Source organism: Ursus maritimus, unplaced genomic scaffold (genome assembly GCF_017311325.1).
Source record: "Ursus maritimus isolate PB19 unplaced genomic scaffold, ASM1731132v1 scaffold_20, whole genome shotgun sequence".
Taxonomy (NCBI): domain Eukaryota; kingdom Metazoa; phylum Chordata; class Mammalia; order Carnivora; family Ursidae; genus Ursus; species Ursus maritimus.
Window position 1 is genome coordinate 42,509,867 of NW_024424453.1, and position 17,359 is coordinate 42,527,225.

General features: G+C 46.7%; 1 protein-coding gene across 2 annotated transcripts; it reads right to left on the reverse strand.

Annotated features, from left to right (window-relative positions):
• Positions 1-10,696: 10,696 nt before the first annotated feature.
• EOMES (eomesodermin) lies at positions 10,697-17,005 on the reverse strand. 2 transcript variants are annotated; one of them, XM_008709435.2, is made up of 6 exons: positions 16,048-17,005; positions 14,893-15,047; positions 14,118-14,239; positions 13,524-13,682; positions 13,373-13,434; positions 10,697-12,504 (listed from the first exon to the last, which is right to left on the reverse strand). In XM_008709435.2, the coding sequence occupies exons 1-6, from the start codon at positions 16,926-16,928 to the stop codon at positions 11,823-11,825; spliced, it is 2,061 nt and encodes a 686-aa protein (XP_008707657.2). In that variant the 5' UTR covers positions 16,929-17,005; the 3' UTR covers positions 10,697-11,822. The 2 variants fall into 2 exon arrangements, with proteins under 2 accessions (XP_008707657.2, XP_008707651.2); XM_008709429.2 differs by having other exon boundaries at positions 10,697-12,561; positions 16,048-16,999.
• Positions 17,006-17,359: the final 354 nt, after the last annotated feature.

The window sequence follows — 17,359 nt, forward strand, 5'->3', positions numbered from 1 at the left end:
GAGCCCCACATCTTTGACCATTTTAAAATTGAGTTATTTATCTTTTTTATTTTTGAGCTGTAAGTTTTCTTTGTATATCATGGATACCAGACTCTTTATTATTATTAGTAGTAGTAGTAGTAGTATGTTCAATTAGCCAGCATACAGTACATCATTAGTTTGGTTTTTTTTAAGAAGTTGCACTTCTTTTTTTTTTTTTTTTAAGATTTTATTTATTTATTTATTTGACACAGAGAGAGACAGCCAACAAGAGAGGAAACACAGGCAGGGGGAGTGGGAAAGGAAGAAGCAGGCTCCTAGCAGAGGAGCCTGATATGGGGCTCGATCCCAGGACTCTGGGATCACGTCCTGAGCTGAAGGCAGACGCTTAACGACTGAGCCACCCAGGTGCCCCATATCATTAGTTTTTGATGCAGTGTTCAATGATTCATCCTTTTTTAGCTTCTTGAACGTATGGCATATAATTATAATAACTATTATTCCTATCTAGTAATTCTATCATCTGTGTCATTTTATGTTGGTTTTGATTTTTTTCCCTCCTTCTTCTGGATCATATTTTTCTGCTCCTTTGTATGTCTGGTATTTTTGATTGGATGCCACAAATTTTTAATTTTTTCTTATTATGTGCTGGTTGTTATTTTTTACTACTATAAATATAATTGAGCTTTCTTCTGGAATATAATTAAGTTTCAACTTTTACTTATATTAGATAAGACTGAAGCAACATTTAGTCTAGGGCTAATTTAGCCCACTACTGAGACAGGACCCTTTTGAGTACTCTTCCCAATACCTCATGAATCATGAAGTTTTGTACTCCATCTAGTGGGAACAGGAACTACCCCAGTCAGAGGGAGTGCTGGGGGCCAGTAGTTCTCAGCTGGGGACAGTACTGCCCTACAAAGGATATTTGGCATTGTCTGGAGACACTTTTGGTTTTCACAGCTCAGAAGGGGGGGTTGTTGCTGCGGATACCTAGTTGGGAAAAGCCAGGATGTCATTAAATATCCCATAATGCAGCCTCTAAAGAAAGAAGTATCTGTCCTGAAAGAGTGTTGAGGTTGAGAAATCCTCTTGGGTGATTTTTCCCTGGGCTTTAGGTAGTTTCTTCGCATGCATGTTCTGATCGGCACTCTGAGAGTTGAGGGAGACCCTACTCAGTTCTTGGGTGTTTCTCTGTGTAGCATTTTCCTCTCTGGAGCTCTGCCCTGAGAACTCTAACCGCCTTGGTCTCTCAGCCTCACAGCTCTATTTCCTCAACTCCAGGAAACTTCTGGGCTTTGTCTTGAGCCCCCAACCCAACCCTGAACTGAAGTCTGGAAGCTCTCCAGGCAGTAAGTTGGAACAATGTTAAGACTCTCCTCATCTGTTTCTCTTCTTTAACAAATGCTTACTCTACATTGCCTGATGTTCAAGGTCTTGGAAGCCATTTTTTTCTTATACTTTGTCTGGTTTTAGTTAAAAGGTTTTTTTTCCCAGGCATAAGGATAAATCATATCCCTGTTACTCCATTTTGTCTTGAAGGAGAAGCCCTGGTTTTGACATTTTTGAGATTCAATGAAAATTAAATCTAGATCAGGGGCCAAAAGCTAGCTGTTCCATAGCTGAATCTTTCTCAAGAGTGTTTGATGTTTTCAAAATAAGTTGTCAATCCTGAAAAACAATGGAGTTTTCATATAAGAATCCAGATTTCCAGCTATTGTTGAAACATCTCTTCTGGAATTATCTCAGATCAACTGTAGTGTATTTAGAAGTCTAACTTTTAGCAATCAATTTAGCACTGGGGGTGAGTTGGTGGGGGTATGACCTGGGCTGCGTATCTTCTTTATTGCCCCCAGTTTCACTCTACGTTCTTCTCCATCCCTCCCTATGTCCAGGAGGTTGACCTCTATAACTGCATCAAAAGATTTCCTGGCTCTCTGGCTTCTCAGTGGGGTCAGCCTATCAGGGACACTGGCAAGGGATCAGGGTGGGAGGAGGCAGGATGAGAGTCTGGCTTCCTCTTTGCTAGCTTACTACAAGTTGGCCTAGTCATTCTTTGAAAGGCTGCAGTTTTTGGCAAATGGCCTTATCCACACTGTTCTCTCTGGGTTCCAGTGACCCTGCCTAAGTGCAAGGGGGCTAGGAAACAGAAAGCAACCAATGGTATACTTAGTGGTATATTGACTGACTATATAGACTTCTGAAGGAACATTTCTTCCTCAGTGCCAAGCTAAATTCTTTTTGATAAAAGGGGCGGCGTAGTGGGAAGGAGTTATATAAGGCTTCCACCCCCAGATTAAGATTTAATTGTATTCCTAGAGACTCTCATCTGTTTATGTTCTGTCGTTCAGAAGAGTGTTTCATCGATACACACATCGAGACTCCCTCAGTCTCATCTATTTTCACAACCTGTTTTGACAGCTCTGAGCAGAAGAGTCCCTAAAGGAAATATTAGAGATCACCATATCATTCTGTTCTAATCATATCTTACATTCCGTAATCTCAGCTTAACGGTGTTCTGCTCCGGAGCACAGATACACACTCCCACATACAAGCATGCACATGCATTTTTGACACTACCTCAATTCTCTGTGCTTTTCTGCAGCAGCTGTGTGGTCTCGACCAGCAGCCTTCTCAATATTGAGTGATAAGAGCAGTCTAATTAGTTGATTCATTGGACCAACAACCACCTTTCTTTGCACAGGAAAAAGCTGGAATCCTGGAAGAAGTAAAATGACGAAGAATGTTCTTGGATTTTAGATTTATTAGATAAAGATAAAACCTGCCTGCCAAGATTAAGAATACCAACAAATACGGAGGATACAAGACATTGGTTCTGTGGATTCACTACCCCGAGCTGTATACAGGTCAAAGTGCAAGAAGAAACAGACATCACTTCACGACAGGCTTAGGATTTTTTTTTTTAAGATTTATTTATTTTAGAGAGAGAGAGAGATAGTACTGGCTGGAGGGGCAAATGGGGAGGAAGAGAGAGAGAGAAAGAGAGAGAGGGAATCTCAAGCAGACTCCACACTGACCATGGAGCCCGACACGGGGCTTGATCTCAGGACCCTGAGATCATGACCTGAGCCAAAGCCAAGAGCTGCTGCTTAACCGACTGTACCGCCCAGGTGCCCCTTAGAAAAAAATACAGAAGCAGAAAGATTAATTATTAATTATGGATCCATTTAGATCTCAAATCTTGTTCATTCCCTGAAAAGCAACCAAAAATAATAATAAAATAACGTTTTCATGACTATTTTACAGGCCTCTGAAATGTTTTAAAACATAGGATCCAATGCACGGTATGCTGCAGAGTTAATGGAGTCCTCAGGGGCCATGGCCTGCCCAGGAACACTGTGGCTTCTGGCTCTGAGTCTGTGTGATGGGATGGACGGAGCCAGAGCAGTGTCCAAGGTGCCCACTGCCAGCTCTCCGGTTCAGTGACTTGGGGACTGATGATTGGTTTGGGGACTTAGGAAGAGTCCTATTTAACAGAAGGCCATGTTTTCAGGGCATTAAAATTGGACATTACAAAAAGAAATGGGGACAATCACAGACAGACAGCTATAGCCTTCCCGGTGGCCCATAAAATAGGTTCCAATTCTGTGTCTGGGGTGGGGAAGGGGGTAGGATCATAGCAACAGCATCTACATGTTAAAATCTACCCTTGATCTTTTTAGAATCACCATGATATTCTCAGTCACCAATTCCATCTCAGTTCCAGACGTTCTGGGCTGTGAATTGTGGATAGTACCCTGGCAGTCCCATGGATTCCTTCCCAAAGGAAAGTGAAACCTTCCTTTCACTCCAAACTAAGTGGTAAAAACCACTTCTCTTTACTTGTCATGGATGAAATCATCACCTCTTTAGAACAACCATCAAGTTATTGGATAGTTCTTTTTATCACTTACGATCTGCATATGACGCTTCACCTTATCAATTTTTGAAATATACCTATAAGGGGATTAGAAGATTGATAATTTGCCCTGGGAGTACAAAAACAAATAGAAACATATTTTATCACTCTGTTATGCACCAGTTTCATGTGATTTCTTAGCAATTGGTGTGTAGCAAACTGTTTCAATAAATGTGTGTCGTCTGCTGAATCTTACCAATTCATGCACTTTGTCCATTTGCTCACTCAATTTTCTTTTTTTATTTTATTTTATTTATTTATTTATTTGTCAGAGAGAGCGAGCACAAGCAGGGGGCAGAGACAGAGGGAGAGGCTGACTCCCCACTGAGCAAGGAGCCCAATACGGAACTCCGTCTCAGGACCCTGGGATCATGACCTGAGCCGAAGGCAGATGCTTAACTGACTGAGCCACCCAGGCGTCCCCCTCACTCAGTTTCCTATTGCCCATATTCCCCAGAGGGCCACAGCTGTTTTCTTGTGATGATATATAAAAGCTACATTCATTGCAATATCATCCACAATAGCTAAAACGTGAAAATAACCTAAGTGTACATTGATAGATGAATGGATAATAAAAACTGCTATATATATATAACATATATTATATATAATTATATTATATATGTTATATATAATTATATATATAATTATATATTATATTTTATTATATATATTATATAATGTTATATGTAATATATATATAATTATATATAATTATATATAATATATATATATATTATAATATATATTATATATAACATTATATAATATATAATAAAATATAATATATAAATATAATATATTAAAATAAAATAAAAATATATGTGTATATATGTGTATATATAATATAATATATTAAAATAAAATAAAATATATGTGTATATATATGTGTATATATATATATGACTATTAAAAAAAGAAGAAAATCCTGCCTTCTGTGACAACATGGATTGACTTAGAGGGTGTTATCTTAAGTGAAATAAGTCAAAGAAAAATACTGTATATATATATATTATATATTATAACATTTATAATATATATATTATATATATAACATTATATAATATATAATAAAATATAATATATAAATATAATATATTAAAATAAAATAAAAATATATGTGTATATATGTATGTGTATATATATAATATATTAAAATAAAATAAAAATATACGTATATATATATATATATGACTATTAAAAAAAGAAGAAAATCCTGCCTTCTGTGACAACATGGATCGACTTAGAGGGTGTTATCTTAAGTGAAATAAGTCAAAGAAAAATACTGTATGATCTCACTTATATGTGGAATCTAAACAAGCCACACTCATAGAAATAGAGTATAAAACGATGTTTGCCAGGCACTGGCAGCAGGAGTATAAGGAAAATGGGGAGATGTTGGTCAAAGGGTGGAAGATTATAAAGTTATCCAGTTATCAGATGAATAAATTCTGAGGATCTAATGTATGGCAGCATAGTGACCATAGTTAACAATACCGTAGTGTTACATACTTGAAAGTTGCTAAGAGAGTAGATCTTAAATGTTCTCACCACATACAAACAAGTGATTATCATGTGATGTGATGGAAGTGTTAACTAACCTTATTGTGGTAATCATTTCCCAATATATACAAGTATTAAATCATCAGGTTGTACTCCTTAAGCTTACACAATATTATATGTCAATTATATCCCAAAAGATGGAAAAATATATGTTAAAAAAAGTGTTATTTAGGGACGCCTGGGTGGCTCAGTCAGTTAAGTGTCTGCCTTCAGCTCAGTCATGATCCCAGGATCCTGGGATCGAGTCCCAACATCAGGCTCCTTGCTCAGCAGGCAGCCTGCTTCTTCTGCCCACTGCTCCCCCTGCTTGTGCTCTCTCTGTGACAAATAAATAAATAAAACCTTTTTAAAAAAAGTATCATTGGGTTAAACTTTCTCATGTATATGTATTGGTAATAATAAATGTGCTGGAATTTATTTCCTTTGTGAAAACTTTAATGAAACAATGGACCTAGTGGGCAATCATCAATGGACAATAGCGTGCCCCAAGAAGAGACAAGCCAGACAGCACGAGCCTCCGGATGGAATATTACTATCTATGAAATACTGTTGCCAAAGAATAGAACTTGAATCAGATCAAGTCTTCATATGTAATTACCACTTCACTGGAAATACAAGGGTCAGAGAATCATGTTATCACCATGGGGATGCAATCAGCAAAATCCAGAACCTGGAAAACTAGACAGAATGATGCTCAGACTTCTGCAATATACTGTAAGGAAAAATAAGAGAGGAGAGCAAGGGGAAGATGTCTCAATTGAGAGAATTAAGTGACACATCAACCAGATATGTGGGACTTGTTTGGATTCTGACTCGAACAAACCAACTGTAAAAAAAACAAACCAGAAGAACAACAAAAACTTTGAGACAATAAGGGAAACATGCTTGGATATTTCATGACATTAAGAAATTATTGTTAATTCTGTAGGTGTGGTAAATTATAAATATATATATACTTATATAAGAATCCTCACGTTTTAGAGCTAAATAAGGAAATAATTGTGGGTTAGATGTCAGGATTTCTGGGATTTGTGAAAGAGGTGGGGATTATAGGAGGAAACAAGAGCAGCCATGAGTTGGTAATTGTTGTAGCTGGAAGACAGATAAATGAGGGTCCATTGCTCTTTACTCTGGTGTATGTTTTAAATTTTCCGTAATTTTTTGAAACAAAGAATCTTTCATTTGCCAATGCATTTGAGTTTACCATCACATCACATATCATGTATAAAATCAGTAATTAATAATGCCTACTAATACTTGGAGCTACGCAACAGTTTACAAAGCTGTTCATTGACAATCTCACGTCTTCCTCCTGGGTACTCCTGGGCGAGGTCGGGGCTGTTCAATTTCCACTTTGCAGAAATGAGTGAAGCTCAAGGAAACGTAGGGCAATTGCTGCCTTGAAGCCACGGTCCGGAACTAGAATGTAGAGTCTTAGAAATTCCACATTCTGGGCTGCTCCCCCCACACCAAGAAGCTTTAAAAGGGAAGAGTGGGAGTGGGATAAAGAAAAGAATTGTTTTACAGAACGCTCCAGCACCTGACAAACAGCGACTTCTGGAGAGGAAGGAAGCCTGTGCGGCTGGGCAGATACTCGCCGTGGCCACCAGATGGCGAAGGCGGCTCGCGGCCCGGGGGAGAACCGCGCCCGCAACTGCGCGGAAACTGCGGTGGGACCCGAAGGTCAAGGGCAAGGCGCTCCGACCGTTCGCGAAAAGCTGAGCCGAGCCTCAAGTTACAGAAGTTGCTCTGCGAGTCCTGCTGCCTCCACAAGCTTGTAGAAGCAAGTTTGGGGCTTTTTAAGGAGACCCGGGGGTGGGGAGATTAAAGTGGAGGGTGCACGCCCTGCTGCCTAAAATAAGCAGTGACTCGCGCTTCGGGGTTGGTCAGGGATCCCTCAGAAGCCCGGGCACTTTGGGGACCATCGCGGAGGGTCTGTTCCGTACGCGGTGCGGCTAAATCCTTCCCCTGGGCAGCTCGACGCTCTGCTTCGGCGAAGCGCAAAGGACTCCTAGGGCCGAAGGAGAAAAGGGTATGGAGTCAATGGATTCCCAGGAGAAAAAGTTTACTTTTCCTTTAAGCTGTAATAAGGGGAAATTCGGTGGCCCTCAAGGTCAGCGTCCCCATCGTGTTAAAAAAAAGAAAAAAAAATGTCCGTCACTGCAGGCGGTATTCAGGTTCGGGCGGGCCGGAACTCCAAGTGCGTGCGCTGGGCCCAGGCCTCGTCCTCTACCCAGACGAGGGTAGGCATGGGTGGACGGATTGCACGGGTTCGAGTCCACCCCGGCCGGAGCTCGCGTACTCGAAAGCCGAAACTTGAGGGATGGGGGACGGAGGAGATGGGGATTTCATAGAAGGGGGACTCAATTGGGCTCGCCAACAGTTTTGCAAACTGTCTTTAAAAAAAAAAAAAAAAAAAAAAAGCGCCTCCTGGTGACGCCGAAGTCTCCGCGAGGTGAAAGCCAAACTTTTGGAGTCGGCGTGCTCCTTAGTGGGGGACATCGCTGCGCGAACGCGAAAAAAAGGAAGGATGCAGCTAGCGTCTAGGCTGATGGAAACGAGTGATTCTAATTTCTGTGCCTACTGGGGGTTCAATTTTGATTAAAATCAAGGGGCAAGCGGGAATGTTTTTATTCCTGCACGTTTCCGTGACACCTGCAAATTTTTTTAAAAAATCGCATCCTCACCCCCCCTCACCCCCCCCGACACACACACACACACACGCACACACTTTTGGTTCAGAAAAAAGAAGACACTGCAGAGTAAAAGGAAGACTGTGAGTCTGCCTTTACCCCCAGGTTTAAAGCTAATCAAAGGTGTCTGGAGAGGGAGACTAGGACCAAAAGCTAATCTGGAGCTTGAAACTCTCCATTACGGAGTTGGGAGATGCTTTGCTGCAGACCCCAAGCGGGCTCCAAACCCCGACCCTAGTACACAGTTGGGCGCACTAGTATGCAACTTTCCCCATCGCGTATTTCTTTTCGTACCCTTCCTGCCTTTCCCAGTGGGCGGGTCCCCACCCCACCCCCAGGACAGCTACCCCAGGTCCGAGCAATTCACAGCTTCGGCACCCAGGAGAAGGAATCCTGGAACCAAGGGGAGCGAACTTGTGCCGGGGCGGGGTGGGGAGCGGAGGAAGGCCCCGCCCCGAGTTATTCCCAAAACAGAAAAGACTTCCAGAGGCTACGCGGGGGCTATTTTTTTCGTTTGCCTTAAAAAAAGAAAAAAGAAAACTCGAACCAAAAAATGGCTTTGTATAGGACAGCGCGGAAAATGGCAAACAACAGCATTTCCAACTCAGAGTCGGGTCCGTTTTGCGCTTCGTTTTCCTCTGGACTTTCGTTGCAGTTTATTCCCTTTACCGTGTGCTTTTGTCTGGAGCAGGAACGGAGGTGAAGCGAACCCCGGCGGAGCAGCAGACCCCCAAGCCGGGGTCTCCACCCTGCGCCAGGAACGCCGCCTGCGCGGGTGCAAACTCGGGGACCCTGGCAGAGAATGTAAACAAACGGGGCGCCGAGCCCTTGATCTTTATTTAAATAGAGGCTTGTTTATCGGTGTCATCCTAGGAGGATTAATTAGATACATCTCTTCACAATTTGGTGTCTGACACTCCATCTTAGGAATGCCTTATCACAAGGTGTTAATTGGGGCCACTCAGCCACTTACGTTTCTATTAAACACTGTGAGGGACTTTTCACAAGTACCAGGTTCTTTTTACTGTACGCTGCAAAAATATACAGGACTCGAAATAGACTGGGGCCGGAGTCTGCTTTATCCCGGCGGCGATTAGCATTTTCCGGCGTTCCAGAGGGCAGAGCACTGTTTCAAAATTCCGTCGCAGCCCCCAGGACGCTATGGTTCCTGGAGGGAGAGGGGGGCGCTGACCAGGTGAGGGGGGCTGCGAATCCTCCCGCCAGAGTCTGAATCTGTCATCCATAATAAATATACATAAACCAGATATCAAGCTTTCGCTTCTGGCGTCGTAAAATTCCGGGCGGCTTTGGCTAAGCGTTTTGAACAGGCACCGTCATAGACGTGGGGCTGGAGTCCAGGTCCCCAAGGTCACGGGCGGCGCGGGAAGAACTCGGGCCCAGGAACGGTCCAGGGAATGGGAAACTGGGGAGAGGCTCCTGGCGGCCTTAATTGGGCGCGGAAGAGGAGGAGGTCCCGGCTGATTGCTCGCCTCCCAGCAGCTAATCCTCTTAGCAGCTGCATTTCCGCGCCACGCGGTTTAGCAAAATGACCCTCCCGGCCAGACCTTTACCCCGGGAGGGTCAGGAAGGGGCTGGAAAGGTTTGCAAGCTGGGCCAGAAGCCGTCTGCTGATAAGCCTGGCGGGACGTCTGGCAGGGGGACAAAGGGCCCTCCTCCCCACTCCTGGGTTTAACTTTTCGGCGGGCCCAGGGCTCAGCCAGGGGATGGGGTGGCCTTCGCCCTCCTGGGGAATGAGAGCCGAATAAACGGAGCTAGACTCCGCGCAAACCGCTCCCCGGGCGCTGTTTGCTGAGTGGAGCTGCACGGGACGACTGGAATCCTCATTTGTAAGTGTCGCGCCCGCCCCTAGCCCGCCCCGCCGCCGCAGCGTCCCCAGAGCCCCTGGCCGAGTTTGGCTGCCCGCAGCGCGCCCTGGCCAGCAGCTACCGAGGCGAGCAGCCCGCGGCGGCGGGCGCGCTTGGGGGCTCCGTGTAGAAAAAAGCCGCAGGTTGGAGCAGAAGCTGAGTTGTGGGCGGCCCGCTTCCCGCCGCGCTGCAGGGACCAGTAACTCGTGGGCGCTCAAAGGGCCGCGGGGGTTCCCGGGGAGCCCACGTGGGTCCAGGGATGGGTGGCCCCAAGAAAGCCTAGGAAAAAGCCCAGAGAACAAAGTGGTCACGGGCCGAGGCAGGGCCCGAAATCCAAGGGCTGGAGGCTGAGGTTTTCCAATCCGGGTGACGCCTAGCATAGGCAATCCTGCATCTCTGCAACTCCCCTCTCCCCACCCCCACCGGCCCAATACCCATTGTCCAGACTTCCCAGTGGGGTGAGGAAATAAACCCATTCATCTTCAAGAAAAAACGAAGATAAACAAAAGCAACCCCACCCCCTCATGCCTACAGTGTCCACTTACAGATTCTAGAGCCTGAGGGTGGGGGTGGGGGGAACATAGTGTTCATGCTGGAGAAGGGTGGAGAGGGAAGGCAAAATAAGATCTTTAAAACAAAGATTACAACTCCAAGTACAGAAGACAGAGCTATGCCTGTTCCCTTAATGAACCACATTTATTAAAAATGACTAAGACTGTACATAAAAATCCAAGATCTCTAAAAAGCTTATAGGAGCTGTGGCATCAGGTTGTAGTTTTTTCACATTACCGAGCTGGGTAGTGGGGATGGCAAAGAAAGAGGGTGAAATAGAGGAGTTTGTCCTTACACACGTTTCAAGTTAGTACAGAGTAGCTGAATACATTCTTAACTATCTAAGAAGTAAACAGAATATTCCCCAATATCCGGGATGATGAGAGAACCTATCCCCCTGGCCCTGCTGTCAGGTGATCTGTGAATGCTTGACAAAGCCAAAGCACCAGTTTTCATCATCTCAGACACGTAAGTAGACTATTTGTACAATATATCCCACGGTATTCTACGGTGTATCTAAGCACACACGGAACTGTACACTTTAAATTTCTCTTTTTTTTTTCTTTTTTGGCGACTCCCTCGCCTGCCCTCTCCTGAGTCCTACTAGTCACCCCAGCCCGCAGCAGAGGCCCAGCCAGTGAAACAGTCCTGAACTAGGGGCAAACATGGCTTGCTTTGAAAGCCGAGGAGGAATCAAAGTCAGGTAAAGCCAGCACCTTCACATCAGGTTTTTCTCACCTCCCAGGCCTAGCTATCTTTTGTCCCTAGGAGAAAGGAACAGCAAAAAGTCCCCTGTTGAAGCTTAAGGCCCAGCCCTTCTCTTCCGGAAGCAAAACCCCTTGCCACTCTGGGATTCTCTTTGCTTACAGATTTACACAGAGGAATGAGAACCAAAGCCTTCTACTACTCATTGGCTAGCGCTCAGCACTCGAATCTTCATAGCCCGATTCTCTGAATATTTAGTGCCTCCAATAAATAAATCCAGAACCTTGAATAACCCTCGAATTTTAAAACGCTTTAAAGTCCTTCATTAATTTTATTTAAAAAAGAAAAAAAATGCGAGGCTTGTTTCAGTTACCTGCAGCAATCAAAAAGCTTTGGCACCTTCTTTTAGAGGATTGCACAAAACGGGATGCATCAAAGGCGGAATGCAAACGTCTTTTTGGCAAACCTAGGCAAAGAAGACAACAAAAACACCACCAAGTCCATCTGCAAAAAGTTAGCGCATTTTGACGAAGTTAAAATAACTCTTTAGGGAGTTGTGTAAAAAGCATAATACCCCCCCATGCCTTTTGAGGTGTCTTTACTGTACTCTTCAGCGTTAATGTCCTCACACTTTATGGAGGGAGAATTTTCATTGCTGGAGGTGCTAGGAGACAGCCGCCGTCGCTTACAAGCACTGGTGTATACCCCCGAATCATTGGAATCGAGAGACTTGATGGAAGGGGGGGTCTCTATCCAAGAGGAGCTAATCTCTTCTTTGACTTTCTCCTTGGAGAGCTGATCTTCAGAGAACACAGGGGGGCTTGTTCTGGAGGTCCATGGGAGTCCAGCTGCCATCTTCCTCTGGTAAGAGCCTCGACCTCCCCACCCTGCCATGGCAGGGAAGGTTGGGTCAGGGTAATAACCCAGGGCGTGGGACGTCTGGAGGGGCAAGGATTTAATACCATATGGGAGCAAGGTGCTGGAAGTATATTCAGACTCATAGGAACCGATGTCTAGTTTGTTGGTCCCAGGTTGCTGGACAGGCGTGACAAGCCACCGCTGAGGAGGGTTGGCCACCTCTTCGCTCTGTTGGGGTGAAAGGAGGCCGTTGGTCTGTGGCACGGTTCTCTCGCCATTATAATATCGGGCTTGAGGTAAAGTGTTGACAAAGGGCTCCGGGAAGAAGGACTGAACGCCGTACCGACCTCCAGGGACAATCTGATGGGATCTAGGAGAATCCGTGGGAGATGGAGTTAACCTGTCATTTTCTGAAGCGGTGTACATGCTACAATATAAAGAGAAACACTTAAAAAAAAAACCCTAATGTTGTCCCCAAATAACCACCTCCCAGAAATCAAAAAGGCTCACATAGTGGGCTGTACTGGAAGCACTGGTCTGTTAGAGTGGAGGGATGGAGGCAGGAGATGCACTGGCCCATTTCAGCCCAATGCTTGGCTTATGTGGAAAAAGTTTCCTCCCAAGGACTAAGTATTTAAACTATAGAAAAATCTACCTTTGCAAGTCCTAGAACTTGAAGAACAGTACAACTCTCCTTTGTTAGTGTCATGGAAGGAATGCTTGCTGTGGTGTTACAAATCCCACATGTAAATGGTCTTGTGGGGCCTTGCTGTTTAATGTTGTAAAAATGACATCCTCTTAGTTTTAGGTTTTTCTTATGTAAAAATAATAATAATAATAATAATAATAATAATAATAATAATAATAAAAGAGGGGGAGTAATAATACCTATTCCTCAGAGGAGAAAAAAGTTGGATCAAATGAAAAGGCAGGTATATAAATGCAGATTATGAAAATTTCAAATCTCCACTCACATGTTAAAAAAAACAAAAAGCTCCTCGCTTTCCAGCCCTTAACATTGCTTTAGAAATTAACAAAGCCCTTCCACGAAAATTCTAAAGCAAGATTAGGCAAGGGGGGAAAAAAAAAAAAAAAAAAAAAAAAAACGCAAAAATTTCAATAGGTGAAAATCCCAAACAAATGTGAAAGCTCGTCCTAGAATGTTGTCTGGGAAGTGTCTGGTTATGTATGTCCTGTTCAAAGATGACCATGCAAATATGAATAAAAGTTGCACTTACGAATCATAGTTGTCTCTGAAGCCTTTTGCAAAGGGGTTATGATCAATCTTTAGTTGAGTTATCTAGAGAGGGGAGAAAAACAGTCAGTCGTCGAGGGCCTTATCAGACTGGACCTAGCTGCAGAGATTCCTGGGACATTCGGGACACTCACATCAGTGTTTTGGTAGGCAGTCACTGCAATGAACTGCGTTTCGGAGAAGGTAAAGGTCTGGGTCTTTGAGGGCTCGTTCAGGTCTTCCACACCTTCCTCGGTCACCTCCACAATGTGCAGTCTGGGTTGGTACTTGTGTAAAGACTGCAACACGATCATCTGGAAATGGTACAGAAAAAGAGCTGCCGAATCCAAAAGTCTCTTAGAGGTAAATCTTGACAAACTGCATGTTTTGGAATGGGACTCCTGCTTGTTCCCCACTGACAGTTACCTTTTTCTATAGCCATTTTTAAGATCGTATCATTGCTGCTTTTGAAACTTAAAACCTAGCTGGCTGGGTACGTGTGTTTGATAAACACTCTTGCCTCTTAGTTTATTAAATCCCCCAAAGACTTAAGTATTTCTTCTCCTAACAGTCAACTCACTGTTAACTGAAATCTAGTGAAAATGAGAAAGGTCTAAAGAAAAAAAAAAGGTTAAAACTAGGTGAGCAAACAAGTCACAACTGCAGATTTACAAATACAGCGAAGAGTATGGAAACTTGGTAGGAAAAGAGATCTATGGCCAGAAGCCACCCGTCCTCTGTCACTCTACCTGGGTGTTGTTGTTATTTGCGCCTTTGTTATTGGTGAGTTTTAATTTCCCAAAGGAAATCTCCTGTCTCATCCAGTGGGAACCAGTATTAGGAGACTCTGGGTGAACATACATTTTGTTGCCTAAGAGAAAATGAAACAAAACACAAAACCCAAGCAGATAGGCTGATTACACATGGACATAGGGGAGGGATGTCTGTTACTTCCGGGCAAAGATTTAAGAGCTAGTCTTCAGGCCCAAGTCTCCCCAGTGCTGGCTCTCCACCTAGACTCCACGGGCAGCCCTCCCAGGGCCCCTGTGCTTCTGGCCTTCCTTGGACAAGGCAGTCATCTTAACGCTACCTCAAAATACATAAAAGGAGCCACCAGGAGATGTCTCTTGAAGGTCAATTTGGGGCCTTCTAAAGCTGGAAAAGCGACATCTGATGGAAAGTGATCGGGTTTTCATGGGTGGACTCAACCTTGGGGAAGTCTTTCTCAAGTGGAGGTTGGAGTGTCAGGAGTCCTTTCCACCCAGAAGAATTTAGTAGGAGTTGGTGCGGGAGGGTGGGGAAGAGTGGGGCCATGGCTAAAGTACCAACGTTTATCTTCCTAGGCAAGAGATCTGACTTGGCAATTCTCTCCCTCTCTCCACGATGCAAACAGTCAACATCAAGAAACTCATACTAACACCTCTAGGCCCCGGATGGAGGGGCAAGTACTCAATTTAAACGTGAGTTTTCGGAGTCAAGAGTTCACCGCCCACCCCTCCCTGCCTGGGCCTCTTCTCTGCTCACCCTGCATGTTATTGTCCGCTTTGCCGCAGGTCACCCACTTGCCCCCCTGGAATCGCCAGTGGTTGGGGTCGGCCAGCACCACTTCCACAAACACGTTGTAGTGGGCCGTGGGGTTGAGTCCGTTTATGTTGAAGCTCAGGAAAGGAAACATGCGCCTGTCCAAGGGAATAGAAGCAGGATAAGCGATCGAAACCCGGATGCCCGGGAGCAGGCCCGCGCCAGACCAGGTTCGCCGGCACTTGGGGTAGGTCAGAGTAGGGCATCGAAAAGCCTACAGAAAGAACCGAATACCAGGTCCATAAAGTGGCCCCTACTCTGCAAAATCCTTGAGTTGTCAACTCTGGGAACATCTCTTTTTCTGAAACAATTTGCCCCCAAAGTCAGTATTTCCCAAATTGAGGTGCTACTGCACGCTCTCCCCACTCAAGTCTTCATTTTTCTTCCAGAATGTTAAAAATCATTCGTTTTTCTACGTTTAAGTACCAGAGAACAACGTTCAGTCGTTCGTGTTAAAATTTTTAGATTGTACTCCTCAGGTTAAAAGTTCCCCTTGAACGCCCCTCTCCCAGCACCCACCCCTCATTTTCCCCATTCGCACCCACTGTTAACAGTTGGACGGGCATCAGAACTTTCTCACGTCCCGAACCCCACCAGGTCTGGCTCCAGGGCCTGCCTAACCAACTACCGGACCAACCAACCTTCCCATGCCCCTCTCCCCGAGGCGCCCCATGGAGACTCTGGCGCCTAAAACTGCGGGAGCCCATCTACTGCGCTCAGGAAGCCAATCTTTGCGCCTTTCCCCACCCGCAGCTCCTCACGGGTATGCAGGGACCAGCTCGGTATGCCGAGCGGGCGGGTCCAGTAAATCCAGCTTTGTGGACGAGCCCCAATTTCCATTTCCGCCTCCTTCTCGCCAGTCCAGGTGAGGGTGACCGGAGGGGAGGGGAGGGAGGTGGGAAACAGCTGTAACATTAGCACATTGCACAAACCGGTCCGCGGACCGGGAGGGACACCCGATTGGAGATGCGCGCGGAAAAACACTCTCCAAGCAAATCGCGGAGCGAATGGGCACAGCTCCCTCACCCCCGGCCTTCCCCAGGACCACACAGTCACTTAATTGTCATTCACCTCGGGACCCCTCCGCGCTGCTCTCACCTGCCCTGTTTCGTAATGATCATCTCGGTTTGGTGGCGGTGGAATTTGAGCCACAGAGGCCGGTTGCACAGGTAGACGTGGGCACGGAAGCCGGAACCAGGAACCCCCAGCCCCCCCAATCCTCCGCAGGACCCCGCAGCTGCAGCCCCAGGGTACGGCCCATAGAGCGGAGCCCCCTGGCTGTACTGATAGGCCCCCGGGCCGCCTGCCCCGCCGCCGCCGCCGGCGCCCGCTCCACTACTCGCGCCGGCTCCGGGGCCGAACTGTGCCCTCCCAGGTGGGCACATAGCCGCGGGGAAGCCGCCGGGGGGCAGCATGGAGCCGTAGGGGTAGCGCGCCCCGTTGGGAGCAGGGTACACAGATCCGTGGGGGGCCCCGGCCGCCGCCTGGTAGGGGAAGAGCGAGCAGGGCGCGGCCAGCTCGGAGCCCTGAGGCCCGGGGGACTGGAGGTAGTAGCGCTCCGAACTCAGGCTGTCCATGGAGTAGCGCGCGGTGGCGGCGGCGGCCGCGGCCGCGGCGGCGGCAGCGGCTGCTGAGGGCAGCTCCTCTTCCCCGCAGGGGGAGCCCTTGCGGCCGTCCGGGGGCCCGGGCTTGGCCACTGCCGCGGCGCTGGCGAAGGCGTCCCCGGCGTCCGCGTCACTGAGCATGGCCGCGGGGGCCCCCGCGCTGGCGGCTGTGGGTTCCCCGCTCCCAGTCTCGCACGAGAGGCTGCCAGGGAACTTCTTGGGCGCTTTGTCTAAGTCCAGCCTCTGAGGCGAGGGGGCCGCGCCAGGGAGGTGGCCTGCGCTCCCGCTGCCTCCGCCTCGCGCACTCTCCAGCGGGTAGAAGTGCGCGCCGGGCAGGTTCACCGAGCTCACCAAGAGCTGCTCCCCTAACTGCATGCTTTGCTAAGCGCAGACGGCAGCTGGCTGCTTCCTCTCCTCCCGCGGCCTTAATATAAAGGCAGGATGGGGGAGCCAGCGCCCTCTTCCGAGGGGAAGGTAACTTCCCCTTCCTCCGGTGCTGGGGCTACCCACCTGGCCGCACGCGGGCCGCTAAGGCGCGCACCCGCGCGCCCTGAACCCAGCGTTCTTTCCGCGAGGAAAGAGCACTGAGTTTGAAGGCAGGAGGTGGAAATTGACCGAAAAGCACTCTCCTTTTCCTTTCCTGTCCTTCTTGCCTCTCTGGACCCCCGTCCTCCTCCACACTCACACCCAGGAAGAAGAGGATTTAGATCTCTGTCCCCATCCACCAACCAGTGCTAGCCTTTCTGCCCTTCTCGACTGCCCAAGTGTGCGTCAAGTTGACCACTTGGAAACTTGCAGGCTGTCAT